Source organism: Phyllostomus hastatus, unplaced genomic scaffold (assembly GCF_019186645.2).
Source record: "Phyllostomus hastatus isolate PE091 unplaced genomic scaffold, TTU_PhHast_1.1 phas_contig_1162, whole genome shotgun sequence".
Classification (NCBI taxonomy): domain Eukaryota; kingdom Metazoa; phylum Chordata; class Mammalia; order Chiroptera; family Phyllostomidae; genus Phyllostomus; species Phyllostomus hastatus.
Genome location: NW_025333537.1, coordinates 934,980 through 952,953, shown reverse-complemented (window position 1 = coordinate 952,953; position 17,974 = coordinate 934,980). Strand labels below are relative to the sequence as shown.

The window sequence follows — 17,974 nt, the reverse complement described above, 5'->3', positions numbered from 1 at the left end:
GAAGACAGGGCTTCTGGGGGCTGTTGCTAACATGCTCCCTGGCTCTGGGAGAGAGCCAGAGAGCTTGTCCTTGAACTGAGGAAAAGCAGAGAGAGGACCCGGAGTGCCTGGGAGGCCTGGATTGACAGACCTGGCAAGCGCCAGAGGGCCCCGACCGCCAGTAGGATTTGATGAGGCTCTTCGTCTGAGAGGCACGCGCCACCCGGCCGTAACCTTGAGATGTGGAGGGAAAAGGGAGAGAGAGCTCACCGCTTAGCAGTTGTTTTCCTTTCCTGTTGAGTCAATGGATGAATAAATGGGCCATGAGTGGCCAAGTGGCTGATATAATTTTAGACTCCATCAAAAGGAAGATCACAGAAGCGCGTGGAGGGAGCTCCCTCGTCTTTATGTCCTGCCGCTGGGAGCCCGGGCTTCCAGCTGTGAGAGTCTGAGTGGCACCTGGGAGGGGGCGGGGGCCAGCCTGGGCACCGGCGCTCACTGCCTGTCTGCGGCGTGGCCGGCCCTCGGCACAGTGCTCTGCGTGCACCGCCTGGTTAAATGTGTACCTTGAAGGGTAGGAGCGAGGTCATTGTTCTAGCTGTTTTACATGTTTTAAAAACGGTGGCGTGACTTGCTCAAGGCTGGACAGCTAGGACAGATTGGCACCAGGATGTGTTACCAGGTTGTTAAAATTCCAATTCTCAGTCGGCAGGTTCAGGATGGGGCCTGAGAGTCTGCATTTCTAACCAGCAACCAGGCGATGCCCATGGTGCCGAACCAGGGACCCCACGTGGGGCAGCTGGCATTGCACATACCGCCTCCCCCTTCCAGAGCCCCGGGAGTCGTGGGGAGGGCAGGTTTACGTTTCTGAGATGAAGTCATGTAGCAGGAAGTGGTTACTTCAGGGTTCAAATTCATTGCTGTCCAGGGTCTGTGTCTTTTTAACCGTAATGCCTACCACCTACCTTTAGCTTGACCCTCCATGGGGGTGGATTTTGCTGCTTAGGGTTTGCAACAGCTGGAGACATTTTTGATCAGTGTGACTTGGGGACAGGGGTGCTGCCAGTATCTAGCGGGCAGAGGCCAGGCATGCGGCTAAACAGCCTGAAGTGCACAGGGCTGCCGCCTTCCCTCCCCCTCGACAAGGAATTATCTGGCCCCACATGTCCATGATGCGCAATATTCTTCAGCTCAGAAAATAGAAACCCACCCGAACGCCTCTCTGGAGGCCGCGCGGTGCCCTTGAATTGGAGGAGCTGGAGAGCGTTTGGAGCCCTCCCATTGAAAAGTGGCACAAATAAGTGAGTCCCAGCTACCCAAATGGCCCATTTCCTGGTCCGTCCGTGGTACTGCCCACTGTTTCGGGATGAGGCCGGGTGCTCTGTAACGTCCACTCTCACCTCAGCAGATGGAAGCCGATCACATCTAGAAACTACCACTGTCTTAATCTCCGGCCATTCCCACGCCTGGCTGCACTCTGTTTATCGGTGTCTTTTGGTGTTTATGTCACATGCGCCGTTTTCTCTGACAGCAGCTCCCGCCTCCACCCTGTTCCCAGCCAGACGGCAGTGACTCTGGGCCAAGTGTGGGGCAGGCCAGAACCTGGCTCTGGTCCCCAGGGCCAGTAGCTCCTGTCTATGTCCTCCCTGATCCCTTCTTGGGGGCACATACCTAATAACACCAGACCACTGAGGGGGGTTCATTTGCTGGGAGAGAGTTTCTCCCTGTTCACGCAGTTTCACTCGTGACGGTCCCTTGGCCTGCTGAGCACCCCGGCCGGGGCTGCGGTCATTCCCAGGCGATCGGATTTGCCTGAAAGGAGAAGCGCATCTCTGGCGCGGGAGGCAGCAGTGGGATAAATAATGATCTCGTGCGCATTCAGCTCTTCCCGGTTTGCAAAGCCCTTGACCATGACGTGAGCCTCACAGTATTCCGTGTGGGAAATGGGACCTTTCCCCTGAATCGACACCTGCTGCGGAGTTGGGGAGACAGACCCTAGGATGTGGTCACTGGTGCTTGGGGAGCCGAGGGCGGGTGTGGGACCTCTTTCTGGGTCTCGAGTCCGGTGCTGTTCTCAGCCTCACCCCTGTGCCCGCTCTCTCTGGCTGTCCCTGGCGTAGCTGCTGGGATGTGGTCATCTTAGTCACTGTTGGGCGAATGACTTTGTTCAAGGATTCCGACTCCTGTATTTACAGGCGGTGTGTGCGATCCCCCGTCAAGCCTTTCCTGGGTGCCCTGGGCACACAAGGATGCTAATGGACGAGGCCTGACCCAACCCGTGGGGCTGGCACATTGGCAATAATAGTTTTGTCTGATTCACGGGCATGTTTGCATGAATTGTGATGTGGCGGTGACGTAGAAGGACAGAGTCCAAACATGTTTAGGTGGAGAGGGGACAGGAAGGGTTTGAGGACCGTTTGGGGGCATTAACATGCTGTGGCCAGTCGGGGGCAGGGTTGAGCGCACTGGATGCAGGGGATATGGGGCGAGGGCAACAAAGCATCAAAATAGAGGAGACTGTGGGAACTTGCCACACTCCCCAACTGACCCCTGCAGTTCTGAGAGCAGGAAAGGGGCTGGTGTTCACCGAGCACCTTCTGCATCTTATGCAATACATCGTGCACCTTCTACCCATAATCCTCAACTCGTCCCACGGCACAGCGGTGTGTGCATCATTCCCACCTTACAGATGAGGAAATTGAGGCTCGGGTAGGCAGGCAGTGACTTGCCTAAGGTCGTGCTGTGCATGGTGGAGCTGGTTGTGGGCCTGTGTCTGCGTGGGTGAATCGAAGCCCGGTGGTGGCAGGACCTGCTGCATGCTGCCCCCACCATGAATTCCGAGCTAGGAGAACTTACAGCTGAAACGTGGTCCAGGTCCATGTGGTGACTTGTACGTCCCAGGCAGTGCACTAGGCATTTGGGATATAAAGCTGAGGGCAACCCTACTCCTAAGGAATGCAATATAGCAGGAAATTGGAAATTGGAAAATATTTGCAACAGCATGGGGTATGTGCCTACCTCCATGACTTGTGCAAATGCTACAGGCTCAGAGATGAAGGCAGCTAATTCTATGCAGAGGAGCCAGAGAGGGCATCGTGGAGGAAGTGATGGCAGAATGGTTTTGAAGGTTGAGTAGGAGTTCTCTTGTCAGAGCAGGGAAGAGCATCCTGGGTGGAGGAATGGTAGGTGCAAAGGCACAGAGGCATGAAAACTCATAGTGAAGTCTGTGGGAATGACTGATGGGTGGGGTGCAGAGTGTGAGCAGTGGAAGAACAAGAACCTTGGTGGGTGGGCTGGGAGGGAGACTGGGAAGGGCACGGTAGGCTCAACCACACAGATTGCACTGTGGGAAATGAGGAGGCGCTGGGGCCTCTTTTGCAGGAGAGGACCTGGTCAGGTGAAAGGGATCCGCCCTCGTTGCTTTATGGGATGCAGCCTGGAGAGGGGGCTGGATCGAAGACAGGAAGTTTAAGACCGCAAGAACCCTTAGGAGGTGACGTGGAGTCTAAGTTGACGTCAGTGAAGGGAGAGCAGGGGAAGATGAAAGACATTAGCCCATCGTATTGACAAGATACTTGAGGCCCAGGCAGGGACCAAGTGGTTAAGAACTTGTTCTCACACTAGCTTCTTTGGCTACAAAATCCAGTGGTCAGTGGAGAAGCTTCCAAGTCCATCCTCCCTATTTCTGCAGTCGCATCTGCTAGTGGGCTGAGAAGATATATGCGCTTCATTTGCATTTAAATGGAAATAAGACATGCCAAAGGTGGCTCGATGATTACTGCCTGGAACAACGGCCCTGGGATGCGGGAAGTACGGCCTCGGTATTTGCGGCGCAGATAATTTTTGCATTTGAGACTTAATTACGTTGATATAATTATTCTTCTGTCAGGAAAATCAGGTGGCACAGATGTGTCATATTTGAGTTTCCGCAGAAAAATTAAATGCCATTTTTCTTTTTTTTTTTTTTTTTCAGGAGGCAATCTGGGCGGGTAGCACTGGGAAGTCAGGAGCGGGGTGTTTGGTGTTCAGCCAGGGTCCTAGTGTCTGTCTGCAGCTGGCACTTTGCGGGGCCCCTGGGTGTCAGCCTTGAGGGGTTGGACTCCAGTGACAGTCCTGCTGTGTCCCCTTCTGAAGATGCTGCGTCAGGGGTCCCAGGCTGGGGGTGGTGTTAGGGTTGGGAGAGCTGTGAGCTCTGAAGAGCTAGAGCTGTGAGGAACTTAGGTTTTTTTTTAACGTTTTGTTTTGTTTTATGTGTAAACCTGGGTATGTAAAGACAGCACAGTCGCTCACTGCTCAAAGTGGGCCCACACTCCTCTCCCCATCCCCATCCCACTGGCCCTGAGACCCTCAGCCACATCCGCTGCTGTGCCTTCTGAAGACTCTTTGCCCTCCAGCCCTCCCCACCCATCAGGGGAAACTTGGGACCCCACACCAAGTGCAGAGTCCCCTCCTCACCATTGAAGCCCCAGTCCGTGGTACCAGTCTTACTCAACTAGCTGGGGCCAGTGTTTAAGCAAAAATAGCTTACCCAGAATGTATGAACTGGAGAACAGAGAGAGGAAAGTACTTTCTTTTATTTATTATTATTATTATTATTAATCATTATTATCTTATCCTTACCCGAGGACAAATTTTCACTGATCTTAGAGGGAAGGGGAGAGAAGTATGATGTGAAAGAAAAAAAGAAAAACATTGATTGTTTGCCTCTCACACGCACCCCAACCAGAGATCCAATCCACAACCCAGGCGTGAGCTCTGACCGGGAATCGAACTGACTGGCAGCCCTTTGGTGCATGGAGCAATGCTCCATCCAACTGAGCCACACAGCCAGGGCCAGGAAAGTACTTTCTAATAGAGAGAGGACCTGGGTCGGAAGTTCAGCCTCTGCCACCCAGTGGCCCTGCAACCTTGCCCACGTGGCTTCCTGCCCTGAGCCTCAGTGGGGGCCGCTGGTATGTGGTGTGTTGTCCGCAGAGGTTTCTGTCACGTCTGCGTGTGCACAGCAAATACACACACCTCAGACTTTCTGCAGGCCAAATCTGTATCACTTAGATTTTAAACAGCCCAAATTGCCTGAAATGTTAGCCTTGCGCCCTCAGGCAATAGCTGGGGGCACTCTCAAACAATCAGGAAAATGAGCCAGGGAAGGAAAGAGGGCAAGTAGGTGCCTGGGGCCCCCAGCTCTTCTGCCTTGAGATAATGGGGAACCCCGGCAGGGCAGGCTGGCAGGGTGGGGCCGGGCTCCAAGGGCGCCTGCTTGTGTGCTCGGCAACCTTCACTTGCCTTTACTGTGCAGCCATCTCGCCTGAGTGTGCGTATCTCTTATACACGACGCAGACGTGAACACAGGATGGAAATACAGCAAAACATAGACCTTAAGAGTGGTTGTCCCTGTATAACGGACTTAAGAGTAATGTTTTTGCCTCTGTCTTTATTTTCTAACTTCTCTGAGGTGCACCCTGCTAGAACCAGAAAGCGAAAGCACAGTTATGCATCACGTAACGACGTTTCGGTGCACAGTGGGCCACCTGTGTGACGGTGGTCCCACACGACTACAACGGAGCAGTAGAGTTCCAGTCATCTGGTGTCGTCACAGCCTAGTGATGTCGCGGCTGTCCCAACGTCATAGCAGGACACGTTACTCACATGCCGTGGTGATGCTGTCGCACACAAACACACCGCACTGCCGGTGCTGGGGAAGTACAGTGCGGTGCGTAAGACTTGGTGATGAACGGCTGGTCACTGTCCTATACTTTCTGTCATTATTTTAGCGTGCTCTTTCTAGTCTGCCGTGTTAGGCTGGCAGCTGCCCATACATCATGTGTTTAGCGCATCTCTTGATTGCGTCGTTTTCTCTTGTGATGAATTCAATCTTGCGCTGTTCTGTACAGCAGCACGCTGTACAAGCCTGTAGCCGGGAGCGATGGGCTTGGCGTGTCGTGAGCCAGACCGTCTATTAGGTTTGTGCGAGAGCACTGTGTGCAACTTGGGCGAAGCCTGGCTCGCCTAAGGACACACTTCTCAGAAGTGCATGTTAAGAGACACATGACTGCAATGGTCTTTAAAAGAAAGAAGATCGCGTGGTGTCTTGTTAGCTTGTTAGGGCTGCGGTAACAAAGCACCACAAACCGGGTGGCTTGGGAAAACAGGAAGGTGTTGTCTCGCCGTGCTGGAGGCCAGAAGTCTGGCTTCAGGAGGTGGGCGGGGCCGTGCTCCTCGGGAGATGCTGGAGAAGGGACGTGCATCTCTCCTGGCTCCTGGGGCTTTGCTGGAAGTCTCCGGTGTCCCTTGGCCGGCAGATGCCTCACTCCTACCCTCCATCTCTGCGTGGCGCTCTCTCTGTGCGTCTTCACAGCATCTGCCCTCCTGTGTGTGTGTGTCTCTGTGTCTCCCTTTCCCTCTTCTTACAAGGACACCAGTCATATTGGGTGGGGGCCCACTGTCATGACCGCATTTTAACCGGAGTACCTCTGTGCAGACCCTCTGTCCAAATACAGTCACGTTCTGAGGGGCTGGGGTTAGGATTTAATGAATCTTTCTGCAGGAGGAGAGGGGAGACACAGTTCAGTCCTTGAACAGATGTGGTGCTAGAAATGGGAAGAAGTTCAGAGTGGCCCCAGGGTTTTGCTGTGAGCGTGGGCGGCAGTGTCCTGACCCCAGAAAACCGTGAGAGATGCTGAATGATACTTGATTATTTCCAAACACTAGGTGTTGAGGCAGTTTGTCATGTAGCAATAAATAACTGATAGAGACTAGGAGTTTTTAACCCCATGTTTGAGTCTATAATACTTGAAAGTTATAATTCTGGATTTCTTACAACTTTTTCCTTGAAACACACATAGGAGGTCTGTCCAGAAGGTACCCAGCCCTGTCATATGAAAAATAGAGATATTTATTGAAGAAGATACAAGACACATTACACATAGGACAATGACACCTCAGTCCCCTTCAAAGTGGGCACCTTGGGGCGTCACACAGTTCTCCCAATCACCATCAGCTGCCCCATCATATTTTCCTGAATCTCATCAAAGGTCTGAAATCTCTTCCCTTTCAAAGGTGACTTTAGTTTTGGGAAAAGACAGAAGTTGCAGGGTGCCAAATCTGGGCTGTAGGGGGCTGAGTCACCTGGGTGATTAGATGTTTCACCAAAAAGCTCTGCACAGAGATGTGATGCATGAGCAGGCGTGTTGCCTTGATAAAAGCTTCCAGTCATCAGTTGCCCATAGCTACAGCCTTCTGAATCATCTGAATGGTTTCTGCGGAGGAATGTTCAAGCTTAACACCGAATTTGATGCAGGCTCATTGCTCCACTCACTGTGTCATTTTGAATGTGACAGCCACACAGTACACATGCTCACTCAATGGCATCTACCACCCCCACTGATTAGTACAGTGAGGTCATCATTGTTCACACATGCACATTCCAGTGCACTCTCCTTGGCTGTCAGGTTGCATCAGTGTTGGGCAAACTGTTCTCATTAGACTAACATTGGCTGGACTTTTTTCTAGACAGACCTCCTATATTGCTGGAAAAGTGTGCATATCTTATGTATACAGTGTGATGAATTTTTACAAACCGAAAACACCCTCGTCTGTCTCTCACAATGAAGGCTGGAATGAGCCCAGATGCTCTTGTGCTCAGTGCCAGTAATTTTCCTGCTCACTCTCGGATCCACTCTTGCCCCTGCCCTGCTTTGCTCAGAACGGCAGGGAACTCTGTTTACCAGCTGCCTTCTGGTAGGTCTCATGGCAGCGAAGGACGGCTGAAAGGCAGGAAGAGAGAACCCACAGCGTTTTCCCTGTCTTGCACAGTCTCGAGTGGCATCCCTGGCAGCAGCTGAGCCTCTGTAGTTCCAGGTCCCATCAGGGACTCCCCTCCTCTGTGACGCCAGCTGCCAGCAGGCAGCCCTGTTGAGGTTTCGCCACCCATCGGGTGGCCCAGTGTCTTGGCGTTTCCTTCCAGCCCTAGGTTGGCAGTGCCTCCCTGCTGTTGATAATCTCCTTTTCCTTCCCAGTTGCCTGTCACCTGGATAACTAATTCCCAGCATTAAATTCCTTCGGTTGAACAATCCGGAGTGATTTAAATTTCCCTGATGGATACAGGCTCCTTGGAGGCATTGCACCGATTCCTTCTGGATTCAACAAGAAAGCATCAGGTTCTTAGACTTCATTTCCTGAGAAAGGAGGCTGGCCTCAGTATGCAGTATCTGCAGGCTCCATATTTTTAGTCTTTACTTAGAAAAAAAGGAAATGGGGGTGTTCGTTATGTGTCAAGCACGTGCCCCCTGTGGTAGGTATACCAGATGTACGCAGTTTTTACATTATTTCCTCTGTCCCTTGCAACAACCTGCAGCCGGAGAATAATTCTGTCATTTTAACAGATGAGGAACTGGAAATGAGAAAGGATTAGTAACGCTTCAGAATTCACACAGGTGCTTCAGGGTTCATCTTGTTCTAAAGACACTGCTTCTCCAGCTGCTTCCACGTGGTTGGTTTGCATTTCTCCTTCCCCACCTACCAGGTCTCTCCCTAAGTGTTGCAGGCTGCAGCTTCCTTAAATTCCATAGAACCCTTGCCAATTTTCAAGGACAAATCCACTCCCCTCAAAGACTAACACGTGTCTTCTTTGAGAGCTCGGGAGGATTGAGATCAGTGAAAATGTGGCAGAGCTGAGAGATCCTGTTGATGCTGGTAGATGGAGCAGAGGGCGGCCCTGGACGCTGGCCCCAGATTGCCTGGGCCCATGCAGTGATCGATTGGACATGCCTGCCATGGGCAAAAAAAGGGCAGGAAGAATCAGGTATTTACTGATGTTTTGGAAATGGACAGGCCAAAGCTTCCATCCGCCACTTTCTAGCTGCGTGACTTTGGAATCTTTGACAAGTCTCTCTGTGTGTATTACCACATCATAAAAATAGATTAAAAACAATGAACTTGCAGGGTAAATATGAAGAAGGAAGAACAGACCTTGGAGGGAGAAGACCACCTTTTCCCCTGTTCCTCCCCCTGCTGGAGGTTGGGCTCACTTTCAGTCTCAAGACAATCGGATGCATACTTTTAGGGTTTCTAATGGGTACCTCAACTCATCCCTTTCCTCAATGAGGCTGAACACTGCCTGCTAATGCTCCCTTCGTTGCTAAGAGGGCCTTGAGCTCCAACCAGGATATAATTCACCAGGCTCTCATGTTTCCCTGCAGCCTCATTTCTCCCAGGCAAGTGGCCGGTGGACAATTGGAATGAAACAATGGCCATTCCTCCTAATCTTTCTTTGGAGACACAGGTATCCTTGGGCGAAGCAGGAGCAACTAGAGGCAAAGGGGGGAAGTGCTGTGGGCTGAGCTCCCGGGACCTGGATCCAACTCTGGGTTGGCATGTCTTAGTTACACAACCTCTCTGGGACTCAGCCTGCTCATCTATAGAATGGGGTCAGTGAGGCTACCAAGGATGCCCTAAGAGGCAGGGAGCAGGTACGTGGACCAGGGGACTGTTCCTGGGAGCATCAGAGAGAAATGAACTCTTAGATTTGTTAACATTCTGAAAATAACAGTCATTCACATCCCTGGCAGACTATCTGGAGAAGTATAAAAAAGGAAAGTAAAAGTCACCGATATCTCAGCACACAGAGGCAACCGCCCGCTAACACGCTGCTGTAATGGTCTCAAAGCACCCTTTACGTGTTTATGGAGCACTCGGTTCTGAGGCTCCTTAAACAGAATTGCGTGCGATACAGTGTTTTAAACATTTAGCAGAGTGCTTGCACATGGGAGAAATATAAATAAATATATTCACTTATTAATTAATTCAAGACATTTATTAAGCATGTGTCAGACTAAGAATATTTGTGCATATCTATATATACAGAGGTGCATATGCCTTCATAGGTATATACGTATAATACTATGTGAGTGTAATTCTTTTTATTTTGTGCCAGGCTCTGTATCATGAAGTTTCTATTTGTCTTTACTGCACCAAAAAATAAATAAATAAATAAATAAATAACAAGATGGCCTTGGCTGGTATGACTCAGTGGACTGAGCGCCGGCCTGTGAACCAAAAGGTCACCAGTTCAGTTCCCAGTCAGGGCACATGTCTGGGTTGGGGGCCTGGTTCCCCAGTAGGGGGCACGAGAGAGGCAACCACACATGGATGTTTCTGTCCTCTTTCTCCTTCCTTCTCTCTCTCTCTAAAAATAAATAATTAATTTTAAAAATAACAAGATGAATTTTCATCGTGTTTTGGGGTGTTTTGACATCCTCTGCTCTATAATACAAACTTGTCAAATTAACTGTGGGAGGTCTTGGTGGAGCTGGGGGTGACCTTGAAAGGCCGGAGAGGCAGGCTCCAGGGGTTCAGAAGCTGACCAGGGGTTCAGAAAGGCTGCACATTGGCAGACAGGAGAGGGGCTCTGAGGACGGAGCTGCCCTGGGCAGAGGAAACAAACAACGGCTTTAAGTATTAGCCTCTAATTGAACATCACAAGAGGAGATGATGCTAATTGCCGCCACTAATTATCGTATGAACTGCTCCCTGCCCTGGCAGCCCTATGCGACACGCTCCAGGGGGAGCGACTCGAGGGTTCAACATGGTTAGTAATTCTCCTAAGTGCTGCCGGGAGGCCGGTAAGTACACACACTGCCTATTATTGTACTGATTTCCCTGCGCACTTGGTGCATACTGTGTGTGCATTAATGAGTGTGCAACGCCTTTACCCCTCCTTCACTCACCGCTTAGAGTCATGCAATAACACCATTCCTTCAACCGCAAAACATGCGCTGAGTGCCTCCTCTGTCCTAGACACCAAAACATTGACATTGCCGCAATGGCAATATAGATTGATGAGGTCCCTGCAAGAATGTAAGCTCCATGGATGGTAGGGCTTTGTCTCTCTGCATCATCTGAGCCAAAGTCAGTGCTGGCACCTAGTAGGTGCTCAATAATTGATCATTAAATCAGCGAATGAATGGATGAGTGGTCTAGACGGTCCCCGATGTACAATGATTTGGCTTATGACTTTTCAACTTTGTGGTGGCATGACAACAATATGCATCCAGTAGAAATTGCACTTCGAATTTCAAATTTTGATCTTTTACTGGACTAGCGACAGGCAACCTGTGGTCCCATTCTCTCGTGATGCTAGGCAGCCGCAGCTGCCAGTCAGCCACGCGACCCTGGGGGTGACCAACGACCCTCTGCAGTGGGTGTGTCGCTGGTGATGTTCTGGGCATCGTGCTTTGTGTTTTGCAATCCCTCATGTCTGCCAAGAAGCCCCTCTGTGCCTCCTGCTTCTGGAGGGAAGAGGAAGGCAATGATATCTGCGCCCCCACTTATGATGGGGTTACCGATAACGTAAGCGTGGTGAGCGCGTTTAAGGAGGGCCAGGCCCAGCTGTGCTGCTCGGCAGGTTAGGTGTGTCAGATGCATTTCGACTTATACTATGTCCCACTGGTGATGGGTTTCTCAGGCTGTAGCCCCATCTACATACATTTGAAGAGTGTCTGTATATGTATACAATGAATATATAACATGTATTAGTATGTTGTGTTTCCATAACAGTGTATGTATCACTGTCTGTAGCTATAGATCAATATGGGCATATGGTATCTTTATTAGTAGGCTTCTGCTGTATATACCTTACTATCTAAATGGTCAGATCCTAATCCCCCCCTACCTGCCCCAGACCCACACCCGGCTGTAAACACCTCATTTGCATGTATTCGTCCTGACGCAGTCCTGAGCTTTGTTAGTCAGAGGTCGTAGCAGGTGGAAGAAACCAGGCACCTGGCCTTCAGGGGGTGCCTCCCTGCACCCCCTTCTCCTGAGCACCCCTCTGTGTCACTCGTGGGCTCTCTGGACGGGGCCCTGCTTTGCCTGCCCCAGGGACACCAGAGCCCCGAGTCCATTCCGCCCGATGACGTGGTCTCTGCAGTCAGCAGACTCTATTTGGTTTTCAAGTTGGAGCAGGAGAGCTTTGCTGATTGCCGATTACACAGCCTCTGAATTTCCCCACCCCGTCTCCTTGGGGTGTTCCCTCTGAGCCTGATGCGAGGCCCCTGGCAGACAGAGGCCGGGACTCAGAGTGTAAAGGGGGGGTGGTGGGGGTGCGAGGTAGTGCCGGTCCCCTGGACCCCGTCCTTAGTCCATGTACACTCATCTGCCGGTGGTCTCCTTGTTCTCCGTGCTCCTCCTTCTGTCTAGCGGACGCCTCCTGTACACCGCCCTGCTCTCCACCCATGTCTCCCCTCCTCAGGACACTGACTGAAACAGCTTTGCAGCCAGAGTCCTGCATTCCAGTCTCCCCGTTGGCTGAGTGACCTTGGCAAAGCTCCTTGGTGACGGTGATGGTGACGTGAGGACACCCACCCAGTTGCTCCACATTCTCCTCTGATATTTAAATGACAGCAATGCCACTGTTGGCCAAGCCTTTCCTCTCTGCTGAGCTCGAAGAGGGCTCCGACGGCCCTCGTGTGTCCACGGGGCTCAGAGGACTTAAGTAACTTGCTGAAGGTCACGCAGCCCGTGAGCCAGGCATCTTGGCTCCAGAGACTACCTTGGCTTTCATGATAATTTGGGTTTGACCCACCTCAGGTCCCCTTTCCTCTGCCCTCCCCACCCTGTTTAGTCGCAGCCCAGGGCCACCCATCCCTGACACAACACTGCACCGTCCCTGTCCTTTGCCCACCAGGGAGCTCTTTGGAGTGCGGACTTTAGGTCTTAGGGGCTCCCTGCATGTGACCTTGACCCAGGCATCATTTACCAGGCATCATTCACCAGCTGGGAGGGGTCCCCTGTGCTCCGTTCTCACCTCTCAGAATGAGTGGCCTAAAGAGGGCTCATTGGAGAATGCCTGTCTCCGCATTGGGGTCTTGCAGCTGCGTGACCTCAGACACTCATTTGCTGCTCTGGCCCTCAGTTTCCTCGCCTCTGAAACGAACACTCACCCTAAGTGGCCCGGATGTGGACTTTGGATAGCATCTCTGTGTGGTACAAAGGCACAGGGCCCCGTCTCCTGGGGAAGGGGGCCGTTGCCCAGTGACCTTGGCATCCTGGCCCACTGGGAAGGGGCCGAGCTTGAGCCAGTAGCTGCCCCTATAGCTGCTGGGACTTTGTCCCCGGCCATCTCCCTGGGTGTTTTTATGAGCCCATGTGCTGGCGTCCTGGGGCAAGCACCCCCTTGCCACCCTGGGACGTGTGCTGCTTCCTCAGAGGGCCCACTGGCCTCCTGCCCGGGGCCCTGCCTCAGGTGTCTGTCGCCTTGTCAGCACAACGTGGGGACCTCACAGCTGGCAGTTTCAGGCATCTGCTGTGCACTGCCGGCCCCTCGCCACAGCACCCCTGCCTCTCTCCATGCCACACCCACTCCCCTTTGGAACCATGGCTCCCCCCCACACCCCCCCCCCCATCCCAGCTTTACGGAGTGAGCACGGTTCACTGTTTCAGCCTGGCTCTGTTGGAAAAGCCAGACTCACAGTGTGGTAAGCAGACAAGCCAGTGTCCGAGGAGAACTGAGAGTGTCCCTTGAATGGGGAGCAGCCCCAACTTTCACTGGGTGTGCAACCACAGCCCCAGAAAGATCAAGAAACCGGGAGATGGGCGCAGCGAGGTGCACGGCCCTTCTCTGCTCCGGCCTGCCCTGACTGACTTTGCCGGCCTCGGTTTCCTCACCTGCAAACGAAAGGGAAACGATCCCAGGCCCAGAGAGGGGCTGCGAACTGTTCGAGGACTCACTGCTAGTCAGTTAGACGAGGAGCTGGGAACTACACATATACCCAATGCCAGGTCCTTACGTTTTCACCTCTCTACTCTCTGACTGGTTGAGATATACAGATATGTGTGTGTGGTCCTTAAAGCAACAGCCAATAAGTAAACTTTACATAATTAGAATGACTTACAAGAAAAAGTCTTCTCCCTAAACCCTCTTCACCCCCGCCTACCAATATTCTCAGCCCTCTCTGTTCGCAGAGATGTGGGCAGTGATATTGCCCTGCTCTGTGCTGCTTCCTTAACGCTGTTTCACGGAAGTGCTCCGCGCTGCCCCCGTCCTCATTTCTGATGTCAATGTCTGCCCAGTGGCCTCACAGTGACACGCTGTGATGTCCCTCACTGTTCCTAATCGTTGGGTGACGAGGCGGCGGTCAGCCTCTCCGTGTCATCAGATGGCAATGATGGCACTGAGGGTGCTCCGAGCGCCCTCAGGCACAGAGCCTGGCTCTGCTGTTTCCTTCCTTCCTTCCCGGTAGAATTAACTTCCAGAAGATGCGTTTCCAGGTTTGACTGAGGGTTTCTCAGCCTGGGCACGGTTGACATTTGGGCCAGGTCATTCTCCGTGGTGGGGACTGGCCTAGGCACTGCAGGACGCTGGGCGACACCCCTGGCCTCTTCACACTCCATGCCAGTAACAACCCCCGAAGTTGTGACAGCCAAAAGCGTCCCTGCACATTGCCCAGTGTCCCCAGGGCACACTCACCCTCAGCTGGCGATCACTGCGGTCAGGGATAGGGGTGTGGGACGTGTTGCAGGGGGAAGTCAGCGCTTTGCCAGGACCTGAGCAATCTGATGAGGGCGGTGTCAGCGAGGGAAGGGAGGGGCGAGCAAGAAGAAGAGAGTCGGATGTACCAGCCAGTTCCGGCACCGCCATTAAGCTTCTTCCACTCTGGGCCTCAGTTTCTCATCTGTGAAGTGGGAGCAGGAAGAGCGACCCATTTGCAGGCTTGTGAGGGGTGAGTGAGGTCAGGCACAGGAAGCGCTGAGCACAGCGCTGGGCTCAGAAAACTCTCAGTAAACGTGGGTGCTGCTGGCCGCCTCTGGTGGGAGCCCTGCTGGGCCTGCCATCTTTGCCTTTGCTGCCTCGGAGGATGGAAAACTGGGGTTTGGGTGTGAAAGTGACAGAAAGGGGACCATTCTTGTTCTGTCCTCCCCCCCCACCCACACTGCAGACCCATCCCGGGGCACAGACTCTGCTTCGGGAAACGCCCTCTGTGACGGTGCCGGGAAACTTTAATCAGTTCGTGCGTTTACTCATCTGCCCAAGGTGCACCAAGGGCTCACTCTGCACCAGGCAGGGTGGTGGGGCGGGTTCAGCGGGGCTCCGGGTCGCACAGCCTAGGTTCAGAGCCCCAGCGTGGGTGAGTGAGCTCTGTCCGTGGGCCATCCCCCGGGGGCCCTCATGCATCCATTTTCTCTATAAAATTCAGAGCGTTAGTTGGAGGGTCTGTTATGCCCACCTGCAGAGGGAGGCTGGCATGGGCCGGGCACCCACCACGTTAATAGGCGCTCGGTGAACACGAGGATGACCCCCATGCATGGCTGGGGTCCTGCCCGAGGCTGACGCGTGCTCGTGGTCTCTGTCTCCAGGAGAAGTACGTGGAGGAGCTAGCCGCCATGAGACAGACCCTGCAGACGGACCTGGAGACGTCCATCCGGAGGATCGCCGACCTGCAGGCGGCCTTGGAGGAGGTGGCGTCCAGCGACAGCGACACAGAGAGGTAACCCGCAGTGGGCCCACGGGGACTGGGCGCAGTAGGTGGGCTGCACTCTGTGGGGAGCCGTGGCCTTCTGTGGCCGGAGCTCCCACTCGGGTCCGGGGCTGCCCTTGCCGGGAGACCCCGGTGAGTTTGGGGCGGGAGGTATCTGGCCGAGCCTTTGGGAGTGAGGCAGTCTGGGGGAGGGGCTGCGAAGGGGACAGCATTGTGTGATCTTGGGCAAGTTACATGTCTACCCTGGGCCTAATTCCCTCCTCCGTAAAGTAGACAGGATACTGTTGAACAAACCACATCAAATTGCCAGGATTTGGCCATTTTTGATCTACCGACTGGACGTTTTATATATTCAACCCACGACCTACCTCACAGGGTTGCTGGTGAGAGAGGTAAATGAGCGAATAGGTGAATGTCACTTAGAACAGCGCCTGGGGCGTGTAAGTGCTGTACGAATGTAAGCCACGTTTGTGCAGAGCAACAAGACATCGTACAAAGGCAACAAGTAATCCGAGGATGCCAGACTCGACGGCCAGTGATGGGCGGGACCGCTGAACGTCAATGTCAGGGCTTCTCTCCTTCCTCGGAAGGTGGGCTGCTTCTCACCATCTTCACTCAAGTCTCCAGCTGCCCGGGGCCCTGAGTCGGCCACTTAGCCAGAAGGAGTCTGAGGTGTCCTGGATGGGACACTTCAGAGCTGTTCCCCAGAGCTGCCTTTGTGGCCTCGGTGCGGTATTTCTCTGGAAATGACAGCTGCCTGTCTGACCGTGGCCTCACTGCCCCTGTCCCAGCCTCTGCAGCGAAGCCCAGGCAGCGGGAGAGACGTGTGCTTTGCGCTGCTTTGATGAGGAACAGGGTATCTTAGCCTCGCTTTCAGGTGTGGTCCCCTCCCTACAGCAGCCAGCCCCCCACCCCTGCGCACGCCTGTGCGGGCTGGCTGCGTCGGCAACCAGCCTGGCCCCTCCTGGTCTTCTTCTCAGGGGTCAGGGATGGTTCATGCTGCAGCCAGAACCATCGGGGATTGGACCACGGAGTACGGCCTTCTTCGTTTGCACGTTCGAATCCTGACCTCAGGGAAGTTCAAGGTCACACAGCAGATTAGCATCATACACTGGGTTAGAACCCAGCGCTGCTCCGTTTCCCACCCAGACTTTTGCCGGTCACACGCCTCTTCAGTCAATAGGGTGACTGCAGGGGCCGGCAGCTGACCCGTGGGAGATGTGGGCAGAGACCGGCAGTGAGGGAAGCAGGAAGAGTTGCGTGTGCCCTGTGGCCGGTTCCAGTGGGAAGAACCGGGGCGTCTGCAGCAGAGCTGGCCACACCTGGTCACGACAAAAGCCTGGAGGGAACCCCGCCCACCCTCTGATCCCAAGAGGGCAGGCATCATTGATGACCTAAGTGTTCGTTTTCTGCAAGCTCATTTCTATTCTCTAGAATTTCTGCAATGAACTCGTACACACACCCGCTCCTAGCTCTCCCAGCAGCCTCTTTAGGAGATTTTGCTCGCCCAGGTGGTGTGCTCTATGCAGCTGATTGTGGTGTGGGAACACAGTCTTCCCTTGACGCAGGCCTGGGAGGGTCGTACGCTGTTCAGAGGCACGTGACCTCCAACTCTCCCACGAAGGTGTTCGTGCTCAGCATCGTCGCAGCAGAGACCCAGTGGCTCCCAAACCTCCTGTTCTTGACTCTAAGGCGAGGGCTGCATCTAAGAACCTGCAGTTCCTGCAAAAATGGCTTCCATGCACATTCTGAGTATTTCTGCCACTCCCTGCTAATTTGTACGGCTGCCAAATTGCCGGTGAGATGGCAAGTACCAATGTCGCAGCTGCTTCCAGCTTGTGATTACACGGAGGGGTGTCCTGTTCGCCGCCCCCTCCTCCAGTTTTATTAGTGTCGTGACAGAACTAACGTCTGTAATTACAAACCCCTATTGCTCATATTACGCACTCGGCGCTTGGACTAGTTTTTCTATTAATAGAAATGCTGGAGCTTTTGCATCCATTATAAAGGGAATTGATAGCTGTGTATACTACTAGTTTTTGTTTTTGTTTTTTGCCAACGAGCAAAACTTTTGAACCATCTGCACTTGCATAATAAGAGATTCTTTTTTTGAGTCAACAATAGAAGTTAGAAAAATGACAATGTTGGAAAGGGGAGAAGAGGGACCGTGCTCGGGGGTGCGGGCGCAGGCTGGGCAGGAGGTGTGACAGGAAGCCAGGAGCGGAGTCTCGCCTGGACATTGAGATCACAGAAACGAAAGCTCCGGAAATGAGTCCTCTCTTGCTGTGTTGAGCGTCTATTGTACCTTGTCCAACGTATATCCATTTATGTTGGCTAAAATTAGGCTGAAGTGGGACAAGCTGAAGTCCCTGGGCCTAACCAAAGATTGCAGCTGCCCTCAATTCTGGGTTAGTGGGCCCAGGCTCTGGCCAGACTGTAAAGGCTCCTGCTGTGTAGTCAGACAGGCTCCGGAGCTGCCCAGCTCTCTCTGAGCCTGAGCAAGGTGAGAGAGAAGCGTGTCT

At 53.1% G+C, this 17,974-nt stretch overlaps 1 protein-coding gene across 2 annotated transcripts in view; it reads left to right on the top strand.

Moving 5' to 3' along the window:
- Positions 1–17,974, top strand: part of MYO18B (myosin XVIIIB) — a 225,154-nt gene that overhangs the window by 177,289 nt on the left and 29,891 nt on the right. For both annotated transcript variants that reach the window (XM_045843131.1, XM_045843139.1), the window contains exon 40: positions 15,331–15,461. In XM_045843131.1, the coding sequence (XP_045699087.1) occupies positions 15,331–15,461 (131 nt within the window). The remainder of the gene's footprint in view (positions 1–15,330; positions 15,462–17,974) is intronic.